The sequence below is a fragment of the Mirounga leonina genome, unplaced genomic scaffold (genome assembly GCF_011800145.1).
Source record: "Mirounga leonina isolate KUSES-001 unplaced genomic scaffold, KU_Mleo_1.0 Mir_175, whole genome shotgun sequence".
In the NCBI taxonomy this organism is placed as follows: Eukaryota; Metazoa; Chordata; class Mammalia; order Carnivora; family Phocidae; genus Mirounga; species Mirounga leonina.
This window is the reverse complement of record NW_023270453.1, coordinates 6,813,216-6,826,483: the sequence shown is the minus strand read 5'-3', so window position 1 is coordinate 6,826,483 and position 13,268 is coordinate 6,813,216. Positions and strand designations below refer to the sequence as shown.

The window sequence follows — 13,268 nt, the reverse complement described above, 5'->3', positions numbered from 1 at the left end:
TCCAAAAGATATGTGCACCTCCATGTTCACTGCAGCATTATTTATAATAGCCGAGATATGGAAGCTAAGTGTCCATCAATGGATGAGTGGGAAAAAAAAATATTCTATTGTGAGTGCGCATATATATATATATATATATCACTCATCAATAAAAAAGGAAATCTTGCCATTTTCTACAACATCATGGAAGGCGAGGGTATTAGGCTAAGTGAAATACATCAAAGAAAGACAAATGCTATGTGATCTCTGTTACATAGGGAATCTAAAAACAAGAGTTGGCTCACAGATAAAGAGAACAGACTTATTGCTTTGGGGCAGGATTGGTGGTAGGGGATAGAGAATGTAAAGGTTGAAGGGTGTCAAACGTGTAGGCTTCAAGTTACAAAATAAAGGGATGTAATGTACAGCAGGGTGATTACAGGTAATATTGTACTGCATATTTGAAAGATGCTCAAAGAATAGACTTTAAAATGTCTCACCACAAGAAAAAAACCTTTGTGAGCATTTCACAATATACACAGTCATTATGTTGTGCAGCTGAAATTGTCTTACGTCAATTATACCTCAATGAACAAACAAAACAAAACGTTCACACCCTGTAATGGTGTGTAAATCACTTTGAACTCTAGCATATAGGTTAAGAGGCAAAAGTGTTAAAAGTAATTATGGCTACAATATGTTAATGAATACACAGTATAAAGAGATGTATACTGGGACATCAAAATAAATTATGAGTACGGCACATAAATGGGCAGAACTTTGTGATGTAACTGAAGTTAAACTGTTACCAGCTTAAAATGGATGGCTGTAAGACATACGATGAAAGCCTCACGGTAATCACAGAGCAAACACCTGTAATAAATGAAGAATCAAAGCATACTGCTATAAAATCAAGTCACAAGACAGCAAGAGAAGAAAGGAACTACAAAACTGTAGTCAGAAAGCAATTAAGAAAATAGCAATAATAAGTCCTTACCTATCAATAAATTCTCCAATGAAAAGAGTGGCTACATGGATTAAAAAAAAAACAAAACCCAACTATATGCTGCCTACAAAAACTCTCAGAGGGATCAAAAAAAGATTTTCCATGCAAATGGAAACCAAAGAGAACAGGGCTAACTTTACTTATATCAGATAAAATAGACTTTAAGTTAAAAACCATTACAGGAGAAAAGGTCACAATATAATGATAAAGGGATCAATTCATCAGGAGGATATAACAATTGTAAACCTTTATGTACCATATTTTGGAGCACCTCAATTTAGTAAACACTCCTTAACACGGGGGAGAATTTTAGACAGCAATGAAATAAAAGTGGGGTATTGAATTCCTCTACTATTAACAATGATGATCGATGCAGAAAATCAGTAAGGGAACAGTGGACTTAAATGACACTTTAGACATATACAGAAGATTCTATTCAACAGCAGTAGAATGCATATTCTTCTTAAGTGCACATGGAACATCCTGGATAGATCACATGATAGATCACAAAAAATGTCTTAGCAAATTTAGGAAGATTGAGATCATACCAAATATCTTTTCTGACCAGCAAGGTATGAAATTAGAAATCAGTAACAAAGCTGGAAAATTCACAAAGTCATGGAGATTCAACAACATGCTCCTGAACAACCAATGCGTCGAAGAAGAACTCAAATGGAAAATCAAGAAATATTGTCAAATGAAAATGGAAGCACAACATATCAAGACCTATGAGATGCTGCAAAAGCAGTTTTAAGAGAAGTTTAAGAAAGACCTCAACTTCACATTACACCTCAAAAAACTAGAAAACAAAGACAAACTAAGTCCACAGTTAGCAGAAAGAAGGAAATACCAAAGATCAGAATGGAAATAAATGAAAGAGAGACCAGAAAACCAATAGAAAAGATGAGACTAAGAGCTTGGTTTGGAAAAAACAGACAAGCCTCTAGCTATATACACCAAGAAAGAGAGGGCTCAAAATCAGAAACGAAAGAGGAAACGTTACAACTTGATGCCAGAGAAAGTATCAGAAGAGACTATTATGAACAATCATGCACCAACAAACTAGACCACCTAGAAGAAATGAATTTCTAGAAATATATAACCTACCAAGACAGAATCATGAAGACACACAAAATCTGAACAGATCACTAACAAAAAGGAGATTGACAAAGTAATCCAAAACCTTTTAACAAACAAAAGCCCAGGAACAGATGGTTTCACTGGTGAATCTACCAAACACTTAAAGAATTAATGCCAGTTCCTCTCAAAGTGTACCAAAAAAACTGAAGATGAGGGTATACTCCTCAACTATTTTATGAGGCCGGTATTATCCTGATACCAAAGCCAGACACTTCAAGGACACTTCAAGAAAAGAAAACTATAGGTTAATATCCCTGATGAATGCAGATGCAAAAATTATCAATAAAATATTAGTAAACCAAACCCAACAGCACATTAAAAAGATCATACATGATGATCAAGTGGGATTTATTCCAGGGATGCAAGGATGGTTTGACATACAGAAATCAATAAATGTGGTACATGTCACATTAATAAAATTAAAATATGATCATCTCAATATGCAGAAAAAGCATTTGGCATAATGGAAATCCTTTCATGAGAAAAACGCTCAAAAAATTTCTTATAGAGGTTATGTTCCTTAGTGTAATAAGGGGCACAGATGACAAACCTTCAGGTAATATCATACTCAATGATGAAAAAAAGTCCTTGCCAGAGCAATTGGGTAAGAAAAAGAAAGAAAAGGCATTCATACAGATGACATGATCTTATAAAACTCTAGAGACTCCCTTAAACCACTGTTAGAACTAATAAATGGTTTCATTTTATATGCAGGATACAAAATCAACGTACTGATACCAGTTGCATTTTTATACACGAACGGACTAGCTGAAAGAGAAAGTAAAGCAATCCCATTTACAATAGCTTTGGAACAATGAAATATTTAGGAATAAGTTTAACCATGGAGATGTAAGACATATACACCAAAAATGAAGACACTGATGAGAGATCAAAGATGATACATAATGGAAAGGTATCCTGTATACTTGGATTGGAAGAATACTGTGAAAATGTCCATAGTACCCAAAGCGATCTACAGAGTCAATGCAATCCCTATCAACATTCCAAAGAAATTTGTCACAGATAGAAAAAATTTGTTTGGAATCACAGAAGACTGCATAGCCAAAGCAATCCTGAGAAAGAGAAATAAAGCCAAAGGTGTCATACTACCTGGTTTTCAACCTGTATTACACAGCTATAATAATCAAAAGAGTATGGTTCTGGCATAAAAACAGGCACATAGACCAGTTCAGCAGAGTAGAGAGCCCAGGTTTAACCCCATTCATATATGGTCAACTAATTTTTGACAGGGATGCCACAAACACACACTGAGGAAAGGATTGTCTCTTCAATAAATGGTGCTGGGAAAACTCGGTATCTCCATGAGATGGCTATGAAATGGAACGAAACTGGACCCCTTATATGACTCACAAAAATTAACTTGAAATGGATCAGAGACTTAAATGTAAGACCTGAAACTGTAAAACTCCTCTAAGAAAACATAGGAAAAAACCCCCTCATCATTGGTCTTGGCAGTGATTTCTAGGATAAGACATCAAAACACAAGCAAAAAACCCCTAAAATAAACAAGTGGGGTCACATTAAAGAGCCTCTGCACAGCAAAGGAAACAACAAATTGAAAAGACAACCTACAGAATGGAAGAAAATCTTCCCAAAGCCTCTATCTGATAATGTGTTTGGGGCGTTAACCCCTTAAGAATTCACAGAATTCACTAGCAAAAAATAAAATAATCCAATTAAAAAAGAACAATGGGTCTGAAGAGACATTTTTCTAAAGACAACAAATAGCCCATAGGCATATGAAAAGATACTCTATATCACTAATCATCAAGGAAGTGCAAATCAAAACTACAATGAGGCATCACCTCACACCTGTTAGGATGGCTTTTATCCAAAGAGGTAAATGTTGATGCATATGTGGAGAAAAGAGCACCAGTATATACTGCTAGAGAAAATATGAAATGGTACACCTACTAAAGAAAACATATAAAAAAAATTACTCAAAAAATAATTGAAAACAGAACTACCATACGATGTAGCAATCCTAGTGGTAGGTATTATCTGATGGTACTGAAATCAATAGTTTGAAGAGCTATCTGCACTACCCCAGTCACTACAGCATTATTCACAACAGCCAAGATGTGAAAACAACCTACCTGTCCACCAGGGGATGAATGGATAAAGAAGATGTGGTTTATATACCTATATATACAATGGAATATTGATCAGCCATGATAATGAAGGAACTCCTACCTTCTGAAAAAACATGGATGGACCTCAAGGGCATTACGCTAAGTGAAATAAGTCAGACAAATAAAAAGAAATACTGCACAATGTCACTTGTATGTGGAATCTAAGAAGGCTGAATTTGTAAAAAAAAAAGAGAAGAATGATGGTTACCGGGGGCTGGGAAGGTAGGTTAGTGAGGGAGGTGTTTTAAGATGTTCCTTGCAACTAGTAGATAAATAAGTTCTGGAGAGCTAATGCACAGCATAGTTATTATAGTATAACATATTGTGCTATAAATAAACTTCAAAGTTGCTAAGAGACTAGATCTTGTCACCACAGAAAAATGGTAACTATGTGACATGACAGAGGTGTTAGCTAATGCTACTGTAATTACCATTCTGTAATATATAAATTATCAAAGCAACACTTTGTATACCCACAATTTACAGAATATTTGTCTATTTCAATTTTAAAAAGTATTCTGGAAGACTTATTTAATATTAATTTGAATAACAGAATAAAGGAATACCTTTTCAAAAAGCTTGTTTAGAAGGTGATATTTTCCTGTTTAACGCAGACTTTCAGAAGTCAAGATGCAAGTAATCATAACTGTTACCCCAAGAAACCTGCAAACCTTACACCATGTGAGAATTTGACAATCATTAAGCATCCTTATTTGTTCCCATTTTTACATTTCCAATTTAAAATTTTCAAGAAATGCAACCTACATTTTATTCAATAATCCAAAAATACTTTTGAATAAAACTCAGGTATCAATCCATTTCAAACATATAAAGATATAAAACACCGAGTCAATGATAATAAAAGAAAATCTTTTACCTTCTGGATCATAGGTTTGAAAAACTCTCCTGGCTTGTTCTGAAGGAGCCTCGGGAGCAACTAAAGCCATGTCCTGAAAAGAAAAAAAGCCTGCTATCAACCAGCCACAATAATATCACGGCCTTAAAAATAAACAGAACAAATATGAGGCTAGGGTGAGGAAATTAGGAAATCGGGAGTCAGAAGATTTTGAGTGATATTTCTATCAGATGTGTGTGACTAGGTAAGTCACAAACTCTCTGGGCCTTAATTGGACATTTGAAAAATGGGAATAATAGTGCAACCACAGGCAATTATTGTGAGCATGATACTGAAGCTTTATATAAAAACATGTGGAAAATCTAGTATTAAATAATTACTATAAAAATGCAACCTGCAAAAAGTAATGACTTACACTTTTGCTTTAATCATTGTTCAAATAAAAAGAAATAAAACTTACAATATATCTAGTTTTCAAATATTTAAGAATTAAATCCAGAGATATGATAGCAAGCAATTACACAGAAATACATTTGGTATTTATTACTTTGGTAAACCTATTATAGCAATACCTAGCCACAGATCAATAATCAAGTTTTGCATGTCCAGAAGTTTAATTTTTCTTAACTCAGAGGAAATATCTTGAAGGCAGATTTCTTTTTCCCATAAAATTCTCTATCACGACTAATTTCTTTGCATAGTAAGCAATATTACAATTTATCAAAAAAAATCACAGAATTCAATGTTATCTTAGACTCTTCACAAACCTTTGCTCCACATATTTAAACTGTTACGAAATTCTATCTGACTGATAGAAATCTAGACTCTGAGCTACAGTTGTTTTCCTCTATTCATAGCGTTGGCCTGAGCTTTTGTCTAAAATTGTGTTCACTCATACAAACCTCATTAGAGAACAAGTTTCTAACTATCCCCTTTTACCTTCTTGAATCCTCTTTAACAAGTTATAGGATAAAACTGTTAAATACAATTTGAAATGCTATTCCTCTGTGGAAATAAATTTTTATAGTAACTTTTGGCCTAATCACCGCCCCCCTCTTTATCTTGAAGATGAAGGAACAAAGTGTAAGAATCAATTAGTGTAGTTCTTACGATGAGACGAGGTGCTTCAGTTTGTATGGAAATAGAAGTCAAATGGAAACGGGAAAACAACAGATGCAAGCCCTTACACATATTTCACATAATAAAGTTAAAAAGTGCTATTTTATAACACAGTAAAATTTGGGAATGTACAATTCTTTCCCATTTACTATCCCTTGATAGCAACTTTTAGGGTCTCCTTTCCCTGCACTTTCAATATTACTTTGCAGATAACTGCATGTCAAGTGGCATGTTTTCATCCTGCCTTTCAAACCCTTTCTGATTTTATCACCCAGTCCTTCATTGCTGGATACTTGGACAATGTCTGATCTTTCGTTGTGATAAACACAGCCGCACCAAATAAACCTGAACATGTAATTTTCATACATGCACAGTTTTATCTGTAGGATCGAGCACCAGAGTAGGACTGCTGGGTCAAAGGAAGAATGCATTTGTAATTTGGGTTGATAATGCCAGACTCTTGGGTTATGTTTATTTAGCCTATTTAAAATAGTATTTCTTAAACATTCTTTCCTTTTTATAATACATCACCAGTACGGCCTTAGCCCTATAATTAACTTCGTATTGACGCTAGGATTGCCATGTTGTCAGCTCTCTGATTTAGGGAGCAATTACTAACACTGGGGCTATTATTATGATCCCCTAGCTACTTTTATCACTTCCAACTGTAATTACAAAAGTTGCTCCATGTAGTTCACTGTAAGCTTTAGTTTTCTTAACTATTTCCAACCCCACTTCTTTTCGATTCTTCCCTTTAGCATGGCTGTTGGAATTTGGGGATTTGTCACTAAAATTCTGGATGAGGAGAAGGTAGAGCTGCAGATGAGATTTTACCCAAGGGTAAACTTATACTGGCCCAAGATGAGGATACATTCTTTCTATTAACCATCTGCTGCATTTCAACCTTTGTTATTAGTAAGTGATGAGGAAAAGCTTAAAATGGGTGTTAAAACAGGACTTTGAATTATCTAAATAAAGGGAAAGGAAATACTGTTTTTCTCGGTCACAAAAGAAAATCTTTTCAGGGGAAGAGGGGGCAAAGAATACAGCTGAAGTATTACTTTAATATTCTTACAAAATGAAATTTTGGGAAATTACTGTTGAGCTAACGAGGAAGAGTCCAGTGTTAGCCACAGAAAAAGGCTTCCATCAAATTCTCTGGCATTAAATATGTCAGAAAATGCAGGTGCGTGAAAGAACTGAAAGTGAACTACCTGATGCCTTATCTCTAAGCTCTAAGTGCAATAAATAAAAAAATATGCTAACGTAGAGAAGAATTAAAACAGATTTAATGAAATGTTCACTGCATATCGCTTACCTCTGGTTATGAACATAAAAAAAAACTTAGGCTTTAGAAAATGTATTATTCTTGTTTGAACAGGCTATATATGCTGGCCTGATCTAGAAGATCATTTGAAGCTTGGGCACAACTCCCAGTGTACTCTGGTTTAACAAATGTTCATTTAGAACATTTGGGGGCTGGCGTACTTTTTCTGTAATGGGCCAGAGAGTAAATAGGGCCATATGATCTCAGCAGCAAGACAATACAATAATACATAAATAAGCATGGATGTGTTCCAATAAATTATTTTACAAAACTAGCTGGTGGCTTCGTCTGGCCTGTGGGCCAGTCTGCTGCCCCACGCTGTAGAGAATATATTATTTCCCCAAGTGCACTGGCACTTATATTCAACATCCTTCTTTCTGACACATCTGGGAATACAAAGGTGTCCCTTAACAAGTTTTACGAAGAAGATACTTTGCTCTCAGCTCAAAAGAGGGTAGGGAATCCTAGCTGGAAGGAATTAGCAGAGCTGTGGGTGGGGGACTAGAACTGTGAGAAAAGCCGCAGTGAGGAAGGGAAATCAGCCTTGATGAAAGAATGAGTCTGATTGTGAACACCAGGGATTAGGAGGTGACGGTTATGTATCCAAATAGAGCACATGGAGTTCTCCTAATGCTGAGCACACTACGAACACTCCATGCCTGCCAACTGCAAGATGCTCATAGGCCAGTGGGAGCAGGACCTGAGCACTGGAGGAGGCCAGGGCTGGAGAACCTACGAGGTGAGACACAGAAACGGAGGACAGATTACTTTAAAGATGTCAGAAAGGAGGACTGCAGAAAGGAACTGTGGTTGAAGTTCAGAAGTGTAAAATAAGTAGCTCCAAACCCTGGATGTGAGCAAACAACCCAGATGTGAACTACCTCAAGAGAAATTCCTTTTCTCCTCCCAAAATAAAACCCAATGGCACTGGTCAGGTTCCACATAATGAACCCAGCAACTGTAATGGTGATTACTAATAAAGTAAATTACGTCATGATCTTTTTTTAAATCTTCTTTTGCTCCTTTTGTCTCAATGATATACTAATAGCTAACTGGCTAAACTCCTTAGAAATTAACTGTTTTTAATCATACCACTCATTTTAGGATGTGTTTATGCTAGAGGGACAAAAGAAAAGGAAAAGCACCCCCCAATATTAAATTCCAATGAAAACATTCCAAAAGTTTTCATCCACAAATCAAAGCCAGTATAGTCTTCCCAACTGATTACTGGCTTGCCTATTTTGACTGTTTACAACGCTTTTAGATTATCATAGAAAATGATGTTTTGTTAAAGGTTGTTTAAGTTTATGTAATGTTTAAATGTTTATGGATGAAATCTGGGGAAGTTATAAAACTACCTATTCCCATTAAAGTGTTCCATGTTGAACACTTTAACTTTCCAATTTGATTTAAAATGACAAATACCAACACTAATTTTGGCCAATTTATTTAACTTAAAGACTTCTGAACAAGGTTCCTGATTTAAGGATCTTGAACAGAATGATCCATGTGGTGAATCTGGTAATATATTAAATGTCAAATGTATTTCATACTTGCATGGCACGTTTGAATGGGAAGTAAAGAATTCATTCAACTGAGAAAGTGTCCTTTATAATCTTAAGACAAAATATTTTAGTGAGGGATACAACTGCTCTATTTTTGTCGCTGACCATAAAGGATGAAGTTAAAGAGAACTCTCAGTAACAGTTGTAGTGTGAGGAATAATGCGAGAACTTTACCTTTCAGGTTTCCATTTCTAGGACTTCATATAGCAATAGCTTTTATATATTTAATACATTTTTTTGCATACAACTACGCACACACCCACAATGTTCTGAATACTGGCTGGCAAGCCTGTTAAATGGTAAAGACCTAGGTTGTATGTTTATGGTCACAATCTAATGGAAAAGAGAAAAATATGCTACTATATGCTTATGTTGATGAATAGTATTGAGAAAATTACCTCCTAAAATAAAATCCAAACATACATCAACCCCCTGCCCTCTGAAAACCACTGAGTTATAAACAGAGTTTCTAATGATGTAATTCCAAGTTATCCAAGTCAACAAGGCTAGCTGTAAGCATTTTCTTTTCTTTATCCTAGCTTTATTAAGCAGAACAAAATTTCCATGGGTATTGCATCTGAAACTCTTTTAGGTACCTCCACTGGGAAAAGATACTAAACCTAATAGTTATTAGTGTTTTAGTTATCTAAACTCTGATTTACCATCAACATTATTTTTACTCTAAAAGTAGTTCTCTACTTGGTCAAATATCATCAGATACTTTTATCAGAGGAATGTCAGAACAAACAATTTCAATTTAGCCAATTTACTGGCCAACAGGGATTGCTAAACAATATAGCTTTTTAAAATTATCTAGCTCCAACCAACTTTCCTTAACTGACAAAGTGCTATAGAAGAGAAGGGGAAAAAGAAAGCCAAGCTGTAATGGGACTATCTAATATCCTATAGTCATGAAACAAGTATCTCTTTTTCATGTAGTTCTGTCTGCACTATTCCTCTAATTATTCGCTGTTCACCATAAACCTTTTAAAATGTTGTAACATTAGCTATCCTTCTAAACACCTACTGAAATATAAGGCAGGCCTGTGTTCAGTTCGTTGGCTAGGTATAAGTAGCTCATGACTGAAAAAAGGTCTTATTTAAAGTTTATTCATTATACCTTTCATCATTATCAAGATAAATCTCCTAAGTAATCAAAGAACCTGTGAGAGTTTTACCTAACTTCAGGAATGATCACACACATATAACATTTTAGCTCGCAGGCATTTCATAGTGCCACAAAGAGCTCTTCAAAAGAAAAAAGTTAACTGGTATCTAATTTCCCTTTAAGCTTTAAGTAATGTTTCGCTTTAAAGTCACTTTATATTTCATATTGACTCACACTCACTAACTACATTTCTGGAAATATTTTGGGAATCACTACGAAACCAATTTTAAATCAATTACCAAATGCTCTCAAGTACATAATACTCTTCAGTGCAAATGTCAGAAACAATTCAGGTAGTGCCACGTCAACTGAAAGTAGCTAGGACAGTGGACTTTTTCCTTATTCTTCCATTACTTCTCCCAAAATGGGCAAAAGCCCCTGGCTCTCTCCACAACAGCCCGTTGCTGTGTAGTGCTGATCTGTGTTGCATTAGCAGAGAAGTCAGGGAAGGAACATAAAGAAAAGCCCTTCAAGATTCTTTCTCCAAAAAAAAACCACTCTAAATGTACAAGCAGAAATACGGCAGTAGGAGGAAATCTCCAATGGACATGATTAGAATCATTACTATTATTAATACTAATGAACGGGCTTCTTTTTCTCCCTATTGTCGTAACTATACAACTCACCTTAATAATCCTAGCCTTTCTCAACTGGTTTCTGCCAAAGAATTCATCCCTAAGGCCTAACGCTTTGAGTAATGACTCTGCTGGGTTATCTATAATCATTTTCTGTGTTCTCTTGCTTATGTGAAGAAGCAGGTGAAGAAGCTGTTAGCCTTTCAACTACTGAATTTCATGAAGAGAACAGCTAACCTAAGCCATTCCTCTCTCCGCACATGAATACCTACATAATTCAAGAAAACCTCTTTTCCGACTTCTTTAAATGGTTTAAGTTAATATTCAATGATCACTTGGATAAAAAATCAGAAAATTCCTCCTTATTTCTAAGTAAAGACTCTATCATTTGAATCGTTTTAAATTCAGTTAAAACACCTGGACACAGAGTAACTTATGGTGCTAGGTGGTATTGTTGTTCTCAATTTCTTGCATCTCCCAGCCTTGTAAGAGGATTATTTATCAAGGCCTGTGGCTATGGGCTGTGAAGTACCTCTCTGGGAGGGGTCTACTTCCTACCCTCACTGACATAGGTTTGGCCAGGTGACTTCTTTTGGCCAGAGCAATATAAGCAAAAGTGACATTCTGCTAGCTCCTAGAAGCTTGAAGTGCCCACCTGTGGCTTTGCCAAGTGTCTTTCTCTTTTCCCTCTACCAGGAGAATTGCACATTTCTGACAGGCTGCACCTTCAGTCCAGATCTTAGAATGAAGAAGGCACATGGAACACACCTGCAGCCACCATGTAAACTAAGAGAGAAATAAGCTCTGGTGTGTGTTTGGGGAGAAGGGGTATGGTGGGAGCAGTGTACCCAGTATAGGCAAATATGGGGTGCACTGTCTGTAGAGGATTTAAATATAACAAAACTCACCTTATTGAAATGCTTTCATAATCACCAACACATGCAGGGAAATCTAAATAATTCTAGTGGTCTAATATCCCTCCTGCCTGGGATGGACTGCTCTCATTGCCGCCTTCTTTTTTTTTTTTAATATTTTATTTATTTATTTGAGAGAGCGAGAATGAGAGAGAGAGAGAGAGAGAGAGAGAGAGAGCACATGAGAGGGGGGAGGGTCAGAGGGAGAAGCAGACTCCCTGCCGAGCAGGGAGCCCGATGCGGGACTCGATCCAGGCACTCCAGGATCATGACCTGAGCCGAAGGCAGTCGCTTAACCAACTGAACCACCCAGGTGCCCGCCTCCTTCTTGAATATGGAATAAATCACTGGAATTTCAGGGTTGTTACTTCAAGAAACTGGCAAAAGGAATTAAAATCTCATATTCTGGCTGGGGCTTTATTTTGCTTGCGCCACATGTACATTTGCTCTTCCTGTTCATAGTTGGCCTACCTCTTCCTCTTGTCTTTCCCTTCATGTATACCCTCTGACATTGATTGTAATACTGTAAGCTGCATAAAGGGGAATCTCCACATATACAGACTTTCTACGTTTCATATGAAAATGAATGCCTACGAAGATTACACTGTAGTCCATATAACACTATGTAATTTAAGCTTGGCAGGCTTGCATTAGTTATCAATGCAAAGTAAGGGACAACCCTGACCATACACCCTTCCCTCGCCCAAAAATCCTTCCCTTTATATTATTTGAAACAGGGTTTGACTATGAAAAATAGTCACAATATTCAAATTTCTAATACTCTTAAGTTTTATCAGAGCTTTACGGAAAAGTTCTACTTGTTCGTTACGAAGGTTATTCTACTTTCATGTACATGCTTTACATTCATGCCTTGGAAATTCACATTAAGCCTTCCATATCAAGCTAAGCATGCAGACACAGTAGGGTGAAGATGGTCTGGGAATAAAGGATTATTCCAGCTGGTCCCATATCTGATCCCAACCTTTGCTTCCTTCTTAGTCTTCTAGCACAACCAGTATGGTTCAGCCATACCAAACCAATTACTATTCCCCAAATACAGCATGGACTGTCACATCCCCCATCTCGTCCTTTCGCTTTATCTTTTCTCCAAGCCTAGAATATTGCCCTTACTTCATATTAAGTCAAAAACTTATCATGTCCTTTAATTCAAGTATCATATCCTGTGCACTCACCTCTGCCCTCTTCCAGTCTCTATTCCACCCTTGTGTAATTATTTGTTTTTTGTTATCCTAAGGGACAGAAAAAGTGAAAGGCTACAGAGTCAGAAGACTGGAGTATGAATCTTGGCTTTGGCGCTCACTAGTATATAACTCTGGAGAGGTTATTTTTCACTGGCCCCAGGCTAGAAAATGTAGATGAGAAACGGTACTTACCTCACAGGGGTGCCCTGAGGACTAAATGAGGAATGCATGCAAGATGGTTAGCATAATGCCTGACACAGGCGC

General features: G+C 36.4%; 1 protein-coding gene across 3 annotated transcripts in view; it reads right to left on the bottom strand.

Annotated features, from left to right (window-relative positions):
• Positions 1-13,268, bottom strand: part of MINDY3 (MINDY lysine 48 deubiquitinase 3) — an 85,996-nt gene that overhangs the window by 18,253 nt on the left and 54,475 nt on the right. For all 3 annotated transcript variants that reach the window (XM_035021562.1, XM_035021564.1, XM_035021563.1), the window contains one exon: positions 5,156-5,228. In XM_035021562.1, coding sequence (XP_034877453.1) covers positions 5,156-5,228 — 73 coding nt within the window. The remainder of the gene's footprint in view (positions 1-5,155; positions 5,229-13,268) is intronic.